The sequence below is a fragment of the Diadema antillarum genome, unplaced genomic scaffold, assembly GCF_040938485.1.
Source record: "Diadema antillarum isolate AM-2024a unplaced genomic scaffold, OU_Dant_1.0 seq00000900_RagTag, whole genome shotgun sequence".
Taxonomy (NCBI): domain Eukaryota; kingdom Metazoa; phylum Echinodermata; class Echinoidea; order Diadematoida; family Diadematidae; genus Diadema; species Diadema antillarum.
The window spans coordinates 207439-225871 of record NW_027271760.1 but is presented as its reverse complement, the minus strand read 5'-3'; the positions used below and the strand labels follow the sequence as shown (position 1 = coordinate 225871).

The 18433-nt window shown below is 39.9% G+C and overlaps 1 protein-coding gene across 1 annotated transcript in view; it reads left to right on the top strand.

Moving 5' to 3' along the window:
- Positions 1-18433, top strand: part of LOC139741045 (cAMP-dependent protein kinase type II regulatory subunit) — an 84784-nt gene that overhangs the window by 49991 nt on the left and 16360 nt on the right. Inside the window, exon 7 of the mRNA XM_071651633.1 lies at positions 6215-6356. Coding sequence (XP_071507734.1) covers positions 6215-6356 — 142 coding nt within the window. The remainder of the gene's footprint in view (positions 1-6214; positions 6357-18433) is intronic.

The following is an 18433-nucleotide window of genomic DNA, read 5'->3' as shown; positions in this document are numbered from 1 at the left end:
CGAGACGCCCAGACTAAGGACAAACTTGATGCAGTGGACAGTAAGAGGAAGATCCCCCTGGCTCTGCCGTATCGAGTATACATGTAGTGCTGGGGGATCTGAGCAACAAGTTGTAAAAGCTGATCTTAGACTGCGTACAAGCATTAAATTTCAGGCTTCAAGGGAGATTGTTCGTATAACTTGTACCCTTGAGGTGGGTCTTTATACACCAAAAGCTGTGAATGTTGTATCAGTATTGAAAGTCACATGCTGTGTCAAAGTGCAGTTAATGCCGCTTACTTACCTACTAACACATCTAGAACATGTTCCATTCTTTTCCTCTTAAGTATTACCTTGCTAATGTTACCGGTATATGGCAATATCACAACTTCTTAAAGATAGTATTGCATATCTTATCGCAATGTGCTGTACAATGTCGCAAACTGCAAACAGTGCAGGCAGCGAAAGTAATGGAAATACCGAGTAGGGTCAGCAACAGAGAAATTAGTAACAGTAAATATCTCAATGATGCCATCTCACAGTCTCAAATTATGATTAATCAGGAATGAAATTGCACTCGTGCTGTACAACTAACACAAAGTTTTTTGATAAAGAAAACAAGTAATAACAGTGGTCTGAATCATTGGATTCACTTCACCAGCTGTGTTGGATGCGCATAATATTTTTCCCGAGGTCCATCTAAATCTCTGGGAGGAGATTGCATACACAAAGTTGAAATGTGCAAGTGCAGAAACCTTCCTCAGCTACATTTGGGTGTTTCGTTAAATCCCGGCATAGTCAAGAGCACCAACACAACGTGTGTAAAGCGACACCTGCTGCTGTACTCCTGCGGATTCCCGAAATCCTTTTGGAGGAGTGATGATGCCATGTTGCAGGGCAGGCGCTGACAAGGACCACAATAGGACTTAGCAATGAGAGAAGTTTGGGAAGATGTAGATTTGTGGTTCGCTGAGCCGTCTCCTCATCTCACTTCTTCCTCCTCACTGTGGATGATATTGCTGAGGGATTTCATTGCCATGGCAACCCTCCATCTGACGGTAATTCAAAACCGGACCCCCGCATGCATCAACAGTACGCTCCTTTTCTCATGCACGCTGACACTCTCTCTTTGCGGTCCCAAGCAACTGGCAGCACCCCTTTTGTCATTCTTGTTTTTCCATTCTCACCATCTTGTTCCCAGCTACCCTTTCATGAAGGGTCATGAAGAGTGACTCTGGGTGTACTGTTACACTTCCTGGAGGATTGGATGTGCTGGACTGAATCCTGCCATTTTAACCATCAGGTTTAGCAAATATAGTTTGTGGATGTAGTTGCTTGGGAAAGCATCTCTCCCATTTTTGGAGCCACTACCCAGGTAAACCGGAGCTTCTGCTAAGAAAAAACAAAACAAAAACAAAACAAAACTCACACACACATACTAAAAAAAAACCAAAAAAACTAAATGAAACAATGATGGACAATGTGAAAAGAAGGAGGGGGAGTGACGATGGAAATGAATGTTAGCAACAAGATATGAAAATGACAAGGAGGAAAAGAATAAAATGGAGACAAGAAGAAAAATGATAGAGTGAGACATTTACTGTAGTCACGAAGTTTTTCTTTTCTTTATCATGTATGTGGGATACAGCTTTTCCTCAAGCGCTTTGAGGCATTAGATAGGGTGACTCAAGTTGGAATCGAGTCAATCAATCATGCTTTGTGCCAGATTTTAATTCTGTCCGTGCTCAGCGTCTAAACATATCCAGGATGACCGAAGCGTGGCAGACCGATTTGCTGAATGCAGCTCGTTTCTATCAATATCTTGTCACTTTACATCTCGTGGAGACATCATTTGTGAGTTGCAGAGAAATTCTTGGGGTTTTTTTGTGTATTTTGTGACCAAAGTGATTGTGTCATGGCCTATTGATTGTCAGTACACAACAACAACAACAACAACAACAGTAGTGAGTGTACAAACTAGAGTAAAAGGAATTACAAAGAATGTTCAGCAGAGCTCAAGGTGATGAAATTGCCTTTAATAAGGAAGAGCTCCCTGTGCTGGGGAGTCACAGCATCTCGTTCAGGTACATGTGCCCCTGATCGATGTGGTGGGGGCAACAATTACAGCATCCAGGTGCTGGTTGCAGGAGGAACGCGATGGGACCATGGCATTTAGAGATTGAAAGAGGGAGAATGGCTGTATGTCATCGTTGCAACAGGGAACATTCAGAGAAGATGAAATGAAAGAGAGAGTGACCTATAGGCTTCCCTAGAAGGAAAGTTGTGCGAGGAGGCGGAGCAGGAGGAGGGAAACTGTTAGTACGCCAGCAGAAGGATAAAGATGTACATGTAAGTGCGTGTTGTCTACGCAGATATTTTGTCAAATTATTTTGCACCTAATGCTCCCTTCACTGTATGGCCATTGAGACAAACTGTGATATGGAGTTTCATTTGAATGAAGTTATGTGCCATAAGCCAACCAAGCAGAAGGATAAAGATGTACATGTAAGTGCGTGTTGTCTACGCAGATATTTTGTCAAATTATTTTGCACCTAATGCTCCCTTCACTGTATGGCCATTGAGACAAACTGTGATATGGAGTTTCATTTGAATGAAGTTATGTGCCATAAGCCAACCAAAATGTCCACAGAAAAATTGCACACTGGAATGCAATGATTTCCAACTCCTTAAGGGCTTTTTACACTTGTAGAATTTTGCTTAGCCCCGGACCAACGGTGGGGCTAAGGGGGGGCCTTAGCCCCACCGTTGGTACGGGACTATCCTTAGCCCACTTTCTGTTTACACTCGTTTTTGCCAAAGTGGGCTAGCCCCACCGATAGTACGGTACTATCTGGCCCTGCAAAATAGCAGGGGTTAGCACCACAATTGCGGTGCTAGCACCGCAATTGCGGTGCCAAGCAAGTGAGTGTAAACAGAACGAAAAAATAATCCTGGGCTAAGCGACGGAGACGAAATCCGACCCTCACTGACCAATCAGAAACGAGGTAATCAAGTGCTGCCGGTGCGTGCGTGTACGTGTACAGTACACAGCGTAATTATGAATATTCATGTGGTTTGGAAAGTCCGGGGCTAAGAAATACGAGTGTAAAAAGGTCAGTTTTCTCCTTAGCCCCGGACAAGAGATAGTACGGGACTAATTGGCGAGTGTAAAAAGCTGAAAAAATTGGTACGGGACTAACGATAGTCCTGGGTCAGAGAAAGTCCGGGGTTAAGAAACACAAGTGTAAAAAGCCCTTTACAGCGTTCGCTCTGATGATTTGCAATGAGATTGCTCCTGATTTTTTTTTCCAATATTTGTCATGCGACCTTCACTCGCTGTCTGTAATCCTTCTGACAACCACACAAGAAACCTGTTTCCAGCTGCTAGGGCTGTTGCTATGTACCACAGCAGTAGTCACTTCAGCAAACTACCGAAGTAATTGCGCTGCACGTAACGTTAAAAAGTCACTATTTCCATGAACTTCACTAATGTGCGCTTCATTGTGAATGGAAAGCTCAAGCGTGGCATTTTTTTTCTGTGTTGCCAATTTGCTTTCCCTGCGAAAATGGGCCAAGCGTCACGGAGGAAGATCAGCTTCTATGCATCTACAAGAAATGGGAAGAGGAGTCTTGGATGGTTGATTGTGGTAAACCCATCAGTTTTGAGTCACAAATTCACGAGTGATGAATTGCTACCGCTTGAAAGATTACCACCCTGGAATCATGCGCTTGTTACCCTTGTTTCCCAGGGTCGTGGGTTTTTTTTCTTTTTCTTTTTCACAGAAATTTTGCATCACACCGCACCTAGGACACGTAGTGGAATGCTGCCAGTTACCTTTTAGCAGCAGATAAAGCCATGGAAATTTTGCCACAAGTCTGTTTTACTCATTTTACTGTACTTGCCTTGCACTGTCCATGGCCAGAGCTAACATAGTACCGTATCAGCAGTTATTTTTGCGTACCGATATTTTCACGAATGACGAGGTCAGGGACATTTTCGTGAGATGCTGTTTTCGCGAATGGACACTGAGGCTATCATAGGTGCTCTTACCCTAGCGCATGGTGACATTTTCGTGTGTTGTTAAATTCGCAGTCAAATTGTGATCTGCGAAATTTGCAAAAATTAAACCCTTGCGACCTATAAATATTTTTTTCTCTCCAGTGATGGGGTAGCAATGACTTTCATTGATGAGACAGGGGAAGTCTATACCCCATCAATCTGATGTACCTAATTCGAGAAAATGAACCAATCTAATTGCAACCCAGTTTGTCCTCAAGTACTACTACTACTATAACTTCAAAAAAAAAGGGGAGGGGAACCTGGTAGAATGGGTTTCTTAATTCAGAGAGAAAATCTGTAGCTGTCATCCTGACAAGGTTTGCTCCTTCATCATCTGGACGTAGACCTTCCTCATCCTTATCATCTTCCTATTTTTCCTCACTTTTTTTTTCCTTTTCTCATTTCCACCTTTTTTTTTTTTCATTAATCTCAATCACCTTGTGTATTAATCATGTTTGTATGCAAAGTACCTACTGTAGGCTTACTGCTAATGTACATGTCCACTTTTGTAATAAAGTTGCCATTGCAATTTCTTACTTTTCATTTCTTGTCACTATCTTTCTCCGTCAGAATGAGACATTGTTTATGTCTTTCATACTTTTTTGTTTTGTTTTCTTGAACCATTTATGGTATACGAAAAGGATTTAGGTGTATTTCATTTCAATGCAACTTCTTATGCCTATTAATGCAGCCAGTTACCTATAGGTTCTTTTGTGAGTCTGTGTACACAACATACACTCTTTACAGTCTTATCCATCATGCTGCCTTAACTTCTAAAACCTTGCTTCTACCCATTTATCAGTAGACAATGTGAACATGTAGCTACCCTTGCCTATTCCACTGATTAAAAAAATCACAAAAAGAGTATGACGATAGAAAAGATACAGAATACTTGAAGTATGCAGACCGCAAGCTGTTCAAAAGAACCGTGAACGCCTCTGATTATGGATGCGGAACTTGATCACACAAACGCGCAAGCTGTTGAAAGCATCAACTGGTGTGCATTTTAATACACAGCAGCAAACCTTGCATACATAGATACATAGTTTCATAGGGGGCAAACATGATATTGGCTCATTGTAGGATCAATACCACTTGTGAAGTGGTCGACAAGTCACCTCAGTTTTGTGGTCACAGGGAAACTTTTACGTACTTAAAGAATTATGATAGTGTCCTTTATTCACTCAGTAGAGCACCGTGCTACGTTTGAAGAGGAGAACTGTGTGGCATCCCTCTGCCCAAATCCTGTACCTTGTGCTAAATGATATCTCTCAATCATACCCACAAAAGTGCAGGAAATCTGTCAGTTGACAGTTGGTTCAAATTTGCAGAGTTACACAGTGGATTCATTCTATATCACTTGCTTTGGTTCAGGTCTCCAAATGTTGGTGTTCTTTTCCACTAAAAAGGATAGTTAAAAAAACAACAACAAGGTGACAACAAAAACACTACAGAAGGTTGACGCTTGTGCAAATTGAGCTGAACAAGTATTGAATATGAATAAAATTTGAAATACTGGAGTTAATGTAGAGTAGATACATATGAAACAGTGCAATCACGTAATGAAGATGCACTGCAGGTACCGTATTCAAAATGTTTTTCCCACTGCCAGTGTGATATGTGATATATCTTCAAGCTCTTTTCATCTCAAAATACATCATGCATGTATCTGTGATTTACATTTTGATGTATCCAGAAAGTTATCATTTCTTCCTATGTTATAAACCCTGAACATAAGGTCAGGCATTTTCTGTCTGCCATTTCCTGGTTCACCTAGGAAATTGTGTTTATCAAAGTGAAGGATTGGTGCACTGCTCTAAGATATGTTTTCAGTGCAGGCATATCTATTAGTATAACAGTCTGTAGATTCAATGTGCTTTCTTTCTTTTTTTATTGCTAACTCAGATCATAAGATTGCTGACTTCATTCGTAGGTTTCCCTGGGAGAGAAAAACGAATGTCAGAAAACATTGACGTACACCACACTGGTACGTTCATTGCTGAAAGCTGTCAGTAGAAAGGAAACCCTTTCACACTACGTCTTTTCTCAAGGTGATGCAGACTGCCAAGACCATTACTCACGATAATCACATTTTCAGTAAATTATCTCCAACACATTTGTATGTGATACGTCACACGTAACACTTGCTTTCTCTTCATGTGTTCCATCATACAGTGGCGAGTATGACATCTTTGTCAACGACAACAAGGTCGGTGCGTACAAAGGCACAGGAAGCTTCGGGGAGCTGGCTCTCATGTACAATACACCAAGGGCAGCGACAATCGTAGCGACAACGGAAGGAATCCTGTGGGCTCTGGTAAGGCTCCAGTATTGCAAGCATTTCCCTTCCCTTCATTTATGTCCACCTGTTTGGAATGTTGTATGAGTTGTGTTATTTCCTCAGTATATTGCAGAAAATTGGGTTTTTGTTTGTTTCGCTTTATTTCATGGTCTTTTTTTTTTTGCTGCCAATTTAAACTGAGGCTAGCTAGCGTGACTTATGCTGATCGCGGTGTCCTGTAAATATGCGTGGGCCTTGGCAATAATGGCTGTATTGGCTGCAACGTATCACTTGACAGGGTCTAATAAACGTCAATTCACTGAATGGCTATTAAACCACATTTGCGTGCCCTTTCAGTATCACCCTCACCCCCTAATGGTCTTTTAAACTCCCACTTCTGTTTGACTTCACCGAGTGCCCAGTCATGCCTGCACTTCGACATCAATGACAACACGGCTAACTCGGCTACCTCCATTCAAGGGAAGGAAGGAAATTTTAAACCATTCACTGGGAGTCAGTTCTGACAGCCTCATTGATGGACGTTGTACGTGAATTAAGTGCAATTCATAAGTGTGGCCCCATCATGCACAACAAAATGTCTTAATGTCAGAGTTCATCCCATCAAAGATCTCTGTGTGCTGATATTCTCACTTCTGTGTATTCATTAAATTAACACGTATACTAGCAAAATGGTGATAAATATACAGCGTCACATAGTCATTTAATATTGAGAATTGTTTGAAAGATGGGAGAAGGAAAAAAATTCTAAAAATTGGTAAATCTTTTCATGTTTTTATTATGTTAGGTTGCGTGTCTGTTTTCCATTTTTCTTTCAATAACACAAATCTCATTGAAGATCTTTCAGTATATTATTGTGCTTTTCCTTTTTAAAGATTGCTGTATACCTTTGTGATTCAGTGCTAACTTTGTGTCACGGTAAAACAAAAGCTAGAGCTTCAGCTAGTTAGCTTCCTTCAGGTTCATCACAAGTCAAGTAGTGCCCAGCATTTGTGGCGTATGACAGTTTTGTCTCCCAGCCATGCACAGAGATTGACAGCGCATTCCCTCAGGACTGAATGTGAAAAACAAAATTATGCAAAATCCCTGAAGAAAGAAATACAAATTTATATATCTACTGCTGCATGAACAATTACCTGTTCTTTAGACATATGAATAACAGAGAATTAATCAGTTCTCTGTCTCATGGATACAGAAAGTATTCCCCTCCTATTACCATTACCATAAACAAGTATTTTGTTTTGATATTTGGTACTTGATGTCTCTGGGCAAAAAGTGGTCAGAAAATGTCACATTCTTCCCAAATAGCCACCTCCCCCTTTGCTTGTAGAAACAGAATTCTGTGAATGAAAGGTGATATCCATTTTGAACCATTTAAACTTGTTATATTTTTGTAGTGTGCACATTGTTAGGTATGACATAAATCTACAGTTATAGTGTGAAACATAACTTCCTTGATCTTTGGAAAATGCTACAAATCATATACAGAGCAGCTACATACATGTAGATCAAGTTTGTTTCCCCCTTTGATGGGTGCCATAAGGATCTGATTAGGTGTAATTTGCCATTTCCAACATGGGATCCCCTGATTATGGCATCCTTGATGCAGTTGACCAGTCGTATAAATCACCACTGACAATAATATAGCCAGTTGGTATTATGTAACTTTGATAGATTGGTGTGACTGCCCCTCTTGTGAGCTAGAGTCAAATTAGATATTAATGTTGCGGATGCTGTTATGTGTGCTCTGGCGGTGTAGATGGAAATATAACTCGATGCATTGAGTCTAAATGTACAGCTTGTATTTATTTTTTATGTGGAGGCTGTAATTGATTTTTTTGTTTTTTTTGTATGTCAAGCAGACTGGCCTCGTATGTAATTAATGTGCAGCTGTTATGTACCAATGAGTCTTTGTAATTACATAATGGTAAATTGAAGAGATTGTAACAGTCACTTTACGTTCACAATATAGCAATTGACTGTGATACCTAGGTTATTTTTTTTTTTAATACTTGGCAACAAGTAGGAGTTTCGCTATAAATTTAGTGACAACTAGAAAAGCACTTTGGAGAGCACAGACCTCCACCAAGCAGCTCATTTCCACCTATTCACATGTGCTGAAAATCGCCCAATTTCCCACTATAGAAGCCTTTTGTTTACATCATCAGTTTCCATGGTCTGTACAGCATCTCGTCCATGCAGAGCATGCGCTTAACTACACATTCATATGCAAACCTCAAATATGTGCGGCTTGAACTCCCAAGTTCATTGACCCTGTCTGCCAAAAGATGAAAAATCCTTCCAAAATTCAGAAAAATTCCCAGATCACTATCAAAATTCAGTCATCTACTCCTTGTGTCATTGTCAATTTTTCCTGCAAGTTTCATCCAAACCCATTGACAACTTATTGAGTTATTTTGCTAACATTCAACCCAACACCTACAAAAATAGTAACCTCCTTAGCAGAGGTAATAAAACATGTAAATCATTAAACATGTTGCTGTTTATTATTCATCACTTGTTTTTAAGCTAAGCATATCGTTGTGTGCTTGATGTCATCCGCAGATGAAAGCTTTGTGTAATATATAGGAGGGTCTTTGTAAGTGAGGGGGAGGACAACAAAGAGGTAACAGACCTCTACTGTAACTTTATACAATCACTCCTGTCTCTTTTTATTTCTTTGGGAACAAGAACACCATTATATTCATTCCATGAAATTGCACAAAGATTGCATTGGACCCCCACCATGTCAGAGATTGGACCTTTTCCCAGTCCTCATTCAGATCTCACATGATACAATACTCCTGGCGCGTGAACAAGAGATAGTATGATAAAGGAAGTAACAGACCTTGCATGCAAATTCATGCAATCTGGGAAACATTTGATAGTTTTAATGTGCATTGATATGTTGAAGTATTTAACACCATTAATATTTCCTTGAAATGGCAGTGGACCCCCAGCTGGTCTTACGTGTAATATATAGGGTAAGGAGCCTATCTCAGGGTGGTACAGTTGTAGTATTCATTCAAAAAGTGTCACTTTGCTTAACCCTAAAAAGACTGGGGGGGGGGGGGCTTTTTGGGCCCCCCTCGACATCTTTCGCGATAAATCTGGAGCGTAAAAATCTCGCGTCGCGACGTTTCATGACTTTTTTCTCTTAAGTCTCGCACTACTTTTGAGACGAAATTCGTGGTGCCTGGGTACGCGGTTCTGAAGTTACGCAATATTTTGTAAGTGCATGTCAGACCCGAAATTGCTCAAAAACGTGATTTCATGTACAAATCCAATGCAAATTCTGTTTCTGACCAAAATTCATAAATGTATCATTATTTTTACTTTTACTGATCAAAATTGATTAATTTCATGTTCTTCATGATCCAAATAATGTCAACGATGATTTCCATCGAAAAAAACAATAAAAAACAAAAAGTCAAAAAGTCAAAAACAATGAAATACATAAGAAATTTGTAAAACAATAAAAGACATAAGAAAAAAGTTTGATACCGCCGTTTTTTTTAATGTACATTCAATAAGAATCCTACACAGAGTACCTAAACCAAAAATTAGCAGTTTTGGACCTTTGATTACAGATTTACAGCCATTTTTTTAATTCATACATAAATTAGCATAATTGATTAAAAATAAAATTGAATATTTGTGAAATAATTACCTATTCAGTTTTGTAGATTACCTTGCGGGTGACTCACGTGCCAATTTTCCTTGCGATCGCACGGTCAACGGCCAAGATCTTGGGGGGGGCCCAATGAGCCCCCCCCCCCCCCCCCCCCCCCCCCCGTCCTACGAGGCATCAAAATAGCCCAGTCTTTTTAGGGTTAAAGGCATAATTTACCATTTATATAAGAAACAAACCCAGCATTAGTGCTTTAAATAGTTCTAAAATGTGAGTTAGGAATAGAAACAACCACTGTAAAAATTTGAATCCATATAATTGATGTTAAGTATTGTTAAATACACAAAATGTGAACAATAGTTATAATAAGAATGTTTCCAGACTAAACCCTCTACAGTTACATTTTAATGAGAAAAATACTGATATCACCTTATATTTCAGGCTTTATTGAAAAAAATATATATATATGGTAGGGTGTTTTGTGATACAACAGACCTACACATATGCATCAAATGTGATATCTTGAACATTTTAAAAATCACTGCTCCCAAAGGTAAACAGGACCTCTAACACTACCTCAAAGTGGCAGCATAGGTTTTTAACCTGTCTTAGCATTCCATCCATGCTGACCATTCCAAGTAATGAAGCAGACCCTGCTATGATATGGTATTGCCATCCTCTGATAGAAGATGCCTGTGGCATTCAATTAAAGAGACAACAGTTGGATAGGTTTCTCATTTCTTTCTCTCTCTCTCTTTTCCTGCCATGATGGGGCGATAGTTTCAGATGAATTTTTAAACAGAGGCTGCCCTGATTCAAGATGCAATTTATGGACGGATTGAAACAAGGGGCAAACCTCCAAGGGCTACAATTTTAGATTGAGAATGTGTTAATAGCATCTATACAAAATTCCAGTTATGTGAACTGCTTTAAATTTGAGTTGTGTTGATGTATCTTTCGATTCTACTAAGGACACCAGTGAGAAATGATTTTTTTTTTTTTTTTTCAGAGTAGAGTTGAATTGGTTAGTGTTGAGAAATGTTGCCTCTTTTTTTTTAACTGTCTTTTCCAAGGAGATTTTATACATTTTTCACAATGTCTATAGGTAGCATGGTAAGTTTGAGAATGATTACTCTTTGGGTTCATTTATGCTCAATTTGGCAGCCAGAATCAGTGTTTTGAAACCGCCAGTCTCAAACAGCCTTTATGGGGGCACTGTTTAATGCTCAAATTTTTCAAGCTAGAGAAAGAGCATGCAGATTTCGCAAACTTGTACTGTGCTTTGTTGAGAGCTACGACATTTGTACATTGACTGTTATTGCAGTTAGCTGTTTCGCAATCATGATTTTGCATGTATGCTTCCCAATAATAATGATTAGAGAGAAATTGCAGATTGTAAAGAAAACTTTTTGTGTATCATAGATTTGATCACAAACTGAGTCTGGGCACAACTGTGTTTTGCACTAATCATGTTTCAAAATGGTGATTATGGCCAAAAAAAGTTAAGCATAAATGTACCCTTTGAGAGCACAAGCAAACATAGCATACATACAGTGTACTGCTCTATGCCTCAATACAGCATGCAGATAACAGATGAGTCAAGAGAGAATTTCACTGCCAGCATAAATATCCCACACTTGATATATAACATACAGATATTGGAGCAGGGCTATATTCTTGCTGTCAATCAAACACACATGGGGTCTTTTCCACTACCAGCATATCCTTGATATCATTTCAGGGCTCATGGCACATTTCATCCAATTCAGAGAGTTGTTGAAAATTAATATTATGGCACATATCATAATGCAAGGAAATTCTAAGTACATCCCTTGTCCACTGAACCTCATCTGAGCACCTGTAATAATTGCAGCCAATTTCTCAGTATTTTGCTTGTGGGGAAGAAGAAAGAAGGGTCTTCTGTAGAATTATTACTCTAATGTGTGTGCACACTTCTAACTCTTGATTAGCTGACAGGCCAAATGTTGCCACTGACATGTTTGGCCAAAATTGAGAACCTGTATTAACATGTACACTGTACTGTAAAAGTGGTTTCTTTCACGTACAGCTACTTTTGCCGTTTCCATCGATGCCGCCTTTTTCGCGTGTGTTTAAATTCGCGGTCAGCAAAATCTATGAATTCACAGTCGGCAAAAACTTTTATTTTGCACGTATGAAAACCAAAATTATAATCCAATTATTCTTATATTTATTGAATAGAAATTGAAATTAAATGCAGGCTTACCTAATAACCCATCTCGAGTACTTTATAACATGCTTGTACCTACACCGATGTACATTGTGCGGTATCGCTGTGTATGTGTTGACCATCAATACACTCAGTGCGCGGAATCTTCGTGTGTGCATGTGCGCAATAGCATTGTAACAACCGGCGAGTTGAAAACATTTTCGTGTGATGTTGAATTCGCGATTCAACTTCAAAGCGCGAAAAGAGCGAAAATAAAACCACTGCGAAAGAAACCACTTTTACAGTAGATGTTTGGAAATACCAATGTCGGTGTGGTCTCATGTGAAATTTCTTGTTGCTAAGCATATGTGCACATTCGTGAGTGCACCATGAATGCATCAACTGCTACATGAACAGGGAAGTTCAATTTGCTTCAATGCAGAGTCAACAGAAAACCCTTGTGGTATTTCAGGGATTGTTTGCAACTATTGAAATAGGCAGTTAATGTCAGTATTTGCATTTAGAAGAGTGAATGCATAAGTGAATTCGTGAAGTAAAAATTGAGCAAGTAAATCATCGCATAAAACCAAGAGAAGTGTTTGTGTGTGTATATGGGGGGGGGGGGGGTGAATCAAGATGGTAATTATAGTTTGTCAAAGTGAATTCATATATAAAGGTGAATACATAAATGAATATCATATGGTAATGAATATACAAATGACAGATCTATATGATCATCTTACCCCGAGTAAGAAAAGGGGGGGGGGGAACAGGAACGGAAAAACGAACAGACACAGGAATAAGGCATGATGTGGGTACAAAACAATATAGGTGCGCTGAAATGGTAGATTTGAAAAGTAGGCTGCCTGAGAAAGTTCATCGGATGGTGGGCGGAGATTTCATCAGCAAAATGGCTTTAAAAAGATGGGACCATGCTCGATGGCTGTAAGATGCACTGAAAAGTAATTAGCTCTTGACGCAAGGCTAGAGCAGTCAATATCATTGACGACTGCTTGACACGACTCGTGTGCAAAGATACGTGTGCAGCTAGGTATCTCCAGATGCCTGCAGGGCCTGGCCCCAGGGTAACACAGCACCACCTTTCATGTATCGTTTCTTGAAATCAAGTGATGTGTGATGTAGGGAGGAGAGTTTCATTCAAGGAGAGAATTCCAGTAGATGACATTTGGATTTTCTGATGTTCATCAATACCGACCAGAATTTATTACAAAAGAAAAAAAACCCAACAATGGCAACAACATATGTGCAGAGAAAAGGACGATGTTGCCAAAGGGACGGGACTTGCCAGCAACTTTATAGTGTAACCGTTTAAATCCATGCGGAGATTATCATCAAAGCCTTTCTCACGCCCCTAGCAAATGATTACTGTCAGATGCAGGGGACACATTGTCCCACACAGGAGCATGCTAGAAATGCAAATGTCATTCATTGGAATACAGAGAAGATGCTTCTTAGTTTGCATATTTGAGAGATGACATAGAGAGAGAATTGTTTGTATATTAATGCATGTTGGTATCATATGTGATAGTTGGCGATGTATGTACAAGTGTAAACAGGCATCTAGAGATGCTTAGGGAAGATAGAGGAAAGGTGAAAGGTAGATGGGGGGGGGGAGCATTTTAACCCAATTTTTGCTATTCCCCTAATAAGTGTGACAACTCACAGCTCAAAACTTGTCAGTCAGGCTCATGCCCTCATTTTATACCTCAATTCATTTTTTTATTAATGTTAACTTGTGCCAGGTAAAAACTGGGTCTTCAGATAATTGATGGACAAATTCGCATCTGCACGCAAGAATAATAATTCTGATGCAAAGATGGCAGGCAGCCATACGTTGATGAATCCCCATTGTAAAGAAATGGTGTTCACACCATATCAGATATTGAAGTTTACATATCATTTATGCATATTTACAGTCAATGATTTTGAAGGAAGGCAGTGCTACAAATGCATATACAGTGCAGTAAGGTATCATAGCATTGAAGTAGGATCCTTCAACAAAAATGGCAAATGCATAATAAATTTAAAATGCCTCCTGGGAAGGAGACAAGGTCAAATATAGTGTGTACTGTGTAGGTGAAACATGTGTCTGTGTTTGAGAGAACATACTCGTTTTCAGCTTGAGAAGACAGCCTTAAAAACCGTTTAAATGTTTAAAGGACAAGTTCACCTTCATAGACATGTGGGTTGAGTGAATGCAGCGATATTAGTAGAACACATTAGAGTTTGAGGAAAATCGGACAATCCGTTCAAAGGTTATGAATTTTTAAAGTTTCTGCTCAGTCATGGCTGGATGGGAAGACTACTATAGCTTGTGATGTCACATGAGTACAACGGTATAAAGAAAGTATAAAGAAATTTCACCTTATTTTCACTTTTCTCGCATAACAAAAGAACACTCGACTTCTCTCTTTCAGAAGGCAAGGGGAATAATCCTTAACATACATCAGTAACAAGTCCAAGAAATGGGCACTTTATTCAAAAAGTAAAATTTTGTGAAATTCTCTTTTTATTTTCGTTTTATCGTTGTATGCTTGTGACATCACACACTGTAGTAGTCTTCTCATCCAGCAGTAATTGTGCAGATACTTTAAAAATTCATAACTTTTGAACAGATTGTCGGATTTTCCTCAGACTTTCACTGATGTGTTCTACTAATATTGTTGCATTCACTCAATCCACATGTACATGAAGGTGAACGTGTCCTTTAACATATATGGCATGTCATTCATTCATTTCACCACTGTCAGAGAGCTGTGTTGAAAAGTTTTATGAATAATGTATGCTATGCAATTGCACAGAAATTAACTTGACTCCATAATGGTGAAGGGGGCTGAGACAAATGTGATGTAGTGACTCACTGAATGGGTTGTTTTTTTTTTTTCTTGAGCTAGCCCGTGTGTCTAATTTTCCGGAAAACAAGACACAATGAATCAATGATCGACAAACATTTTTGTGTGTTTTCATTCATTCATTTCTCTTTTCTCCTCCCTCTTTTACTTCTACTTTTGATCTGCCAGTTTATTAATTCTCCCCTTATTTTGTCTTTGTCTTCCTTACTGTATGAATGGTCTAGGTAATTGAATTCTTGATCACATTTTCCCTCTGAGCAAAGTCCTTAAAAGAAAAAAGGAGAAAAAGGAGAAGAAAAAGAGGAGAAAGAAGGGAAAAAGAAGAAAAAGAAGGCAATGAAGAAGAGAAGGAAGACGATGAAAAAGAAAATTTATGAAAAAGAAGAAGATATGTGCAGGGGGGAGGGGAGGGAGGGGATCAATGGCATGCAGTTTCTTCAGGTTTGCAATTTACTTGATGATAGACTGAGGTATATGGAAATGAAGTAGATTTGTTGAAGATGACTCATTTTAGAGGGTGTAGTTGCAGTCATTTGCAGACCTTCTCAATTACATCCTAACTGGATTCATGCTATTGAAAAAAGAAATGTATTATGTGAAATAGTGTGCCTCACTACTATGTCATGTATGCGATGTAGCAGTGAGAAATTACAGTTTTCCTTTCTTTTTCTGCCTGTTGGTGTGATAGTTGAGGCCTTCCCTAAGTTGCCATGAGATGAAACAGTTGATTGTAGGAAAGACACGACATCTTGATTGTGAATGAGGGCCTGTGTCCACCATTTCAGTTGTCATCATCACCGGCATCACATCAGCAAGTTTCTCCTCACCCGATCCCTCGCGATGCGTTGGGAGCGACGGCCGCTGAATTTAAAGAGAAAAACAACACCTTTAACGGTACCCTCACCTGCATGCCTGATGTGTTGGAATGCGCAGTGGTTCGCATCATACCTCAGAGCTAATGGAGTAATGATAATTGAGGTGATAAGAAAGAGGGTGACATGACCAGAGGCGAAGAGCCTGATGAAGACCAAAACAAAGTGGATGGGATGATGGGGTAGAAGAATTGGGGGGGGGGGGCAGAATAGGGAATACTTTTTATTCATTCTCTCTCATTTTCTCGTGGGCTGCCTCCCTCTCTCTCCTTCTTTCTTTCTTTCGTTCTTTCCTTCTGCCTCATTTTCCCCCGGTCTATCCATCTTCCCGTATGGATGAGTATTTATATGATTGATGGGTGGAAAATGGTGTTTATCTTTAATCCTGGAGGGGATACACAGGTAGTATGCTCCTTGCCTGGGGTTTCTGTTTGTGCCCGCCATGCATGAATATGTAATAGGAGGTAGAGAATTCAGCGAGCCGGTCATTTTTCTCTGTCTTCCTTTAATTTTTTTTTTTTTTTTTGTTATGGGGGGGAGGTTGATTTTGAAGACTTCTCAATTCTGGACAGATGTATATTAATGTTGATGCAGGATGTGGCGAGTAGTTTTAGAGTCGTGATTAGTAATAAATAAAAAAAGTCAGTATTTAGCCAGAAGGCCTCAAGTTGCATTATTCCAAATCATGGAATGTGCATGTTCCCTTTCTTCCTTCTGGCTCTCAAAAGGTTTCAAGAGAATGTGTTTCCTAAGTTGATACACAAGGAGGTATCACTGAACATTACTATACAAAGTAGGCAGGAGAAATTACCAGCCTTGATGAATTGAAGCCACTGTGTACATATAGCAGAATGCCAGAATACTTTTGATGGTTCTATTTGGTTTCTTTGCTTGGTGATTTCTCATATATGTGATAGCATTAGCTGGAGTAAAGAACTCCCTGTGCATGTGATTTATGTTATGAGAATTTTGTAGTGTTCAAATATTTCATACAGAATATAATTCATCATCCACTCATTATGAATGAGCAGTGGGAGCATTCCTATTACAGCAAGCAATCGGGACGAGATGGAGGGAGTCGCCATTTCCATGGAAACGAGAGATGGCAATGAAAGGATGGGGGATGAGGGAAGAAGGAGAAGACTTGCTCAAGCTGGCATCCTGCAACCTGTAGCAATATGGCGATTCTCCGGCATGTTGATTTCCCCAATGTGCCACCTCGGTAGAAGTAATCCAATGCAGCACAGTTGGCTGACTCCCTTGCCGGGGCAATATTGACATATGTCTTTACACCTGGGTGCACTATTCCGCACGCATCCTCGAGGTGCTGTGGGAGAGTGATGGGATGTGTAATGGCAGTGGCGGTTGGCTTGGGATGGGTTCGGTAGGGGTATTCAGAGAGAGTTAACGAAACGAAATGAAAGGGAGAGCAAAATGCTTGGGGTGCATAGGTCCAGCAACAGGTGTGCTCGAGAAGATACAGAGTAAAGCTGATTTATGATGGCAGGGAAGCGGCAGGTGGGGTTAACACATTGCTGACACTCAATAGGGATTAGGGAGGGGGAGGGGGGAGGGGGGAGGGGGGAGAGGTTTGAAGAAGGGCGTGGGCAGTAAGAGGTGGGGGAGGATGGGGGAGGTGTAACAACCAGAGTGAGATAAAGGTCTGAGAACACCTTCTGCTTGGCTTAACTGAATATTGGTGATCAACAATCCTGCAGAATGCAGCCGAAACAAAACAGTTTCATCCCAGGCTATAGTACTCTCCATTTGTAAGTCTTTGTCGTCGACGCACACACATGCATTGGTATCATCTGTCTAGCGCCTGAACAGGTCGGCCTGAATATAAGGATACTTTTGTCCTTTCTCACTTCCTACCCCTCAGTCTCTTCATCTTCTTTGTTGTTGTTGTTTTTAACACTTTTGTATTGATATCATCCACTGTGTTTGATTCCAATGTCAGCTACAGTTAAAAGGTTTTACAGTAAGCTTTGCATACCAAGAAAGTAAATTGAATTGAATATGGCATTTCTGTTGGCCTGTGTGTATATTGCTGCCACCTTTGATATGAAAGTTACTTTCTTATCATTCAACAAGTGATATACAGTAAAAGTGGATATTTTCGCGCGACTAATTTTTCGTGCTTGGCTGGACCAGAGGAGTTTCACTTGTTTTTAATTCCGCGTAATCAAGACATCACGCACAGGCACATATGGCAAGCAAAAATATTCTCGTGCTTTTGTTTTCGCGCTAGTTTCTGGTTGCGCGAAATGCGCGAAAATTTCAACAACGCGAAAATATCCACTTTTACAGTACACCAGTTGTGTAACAACCACTCTCTCACACAAACACTTTTTTTTTTAAAGAGAGAGATAGATATTCTTGTTTTCCACTTTCACTGAATATTACAAAAATTTGTTAGTGCTGAAAATGTTAACCCATTGAGGACGAGTCCGGAGTATACTGTGGCAGGTGTCTATGGGAAATGTGTGTTGTAGCAAAATCAGTCCGTCCTCAAGGGTTAATGATACCAC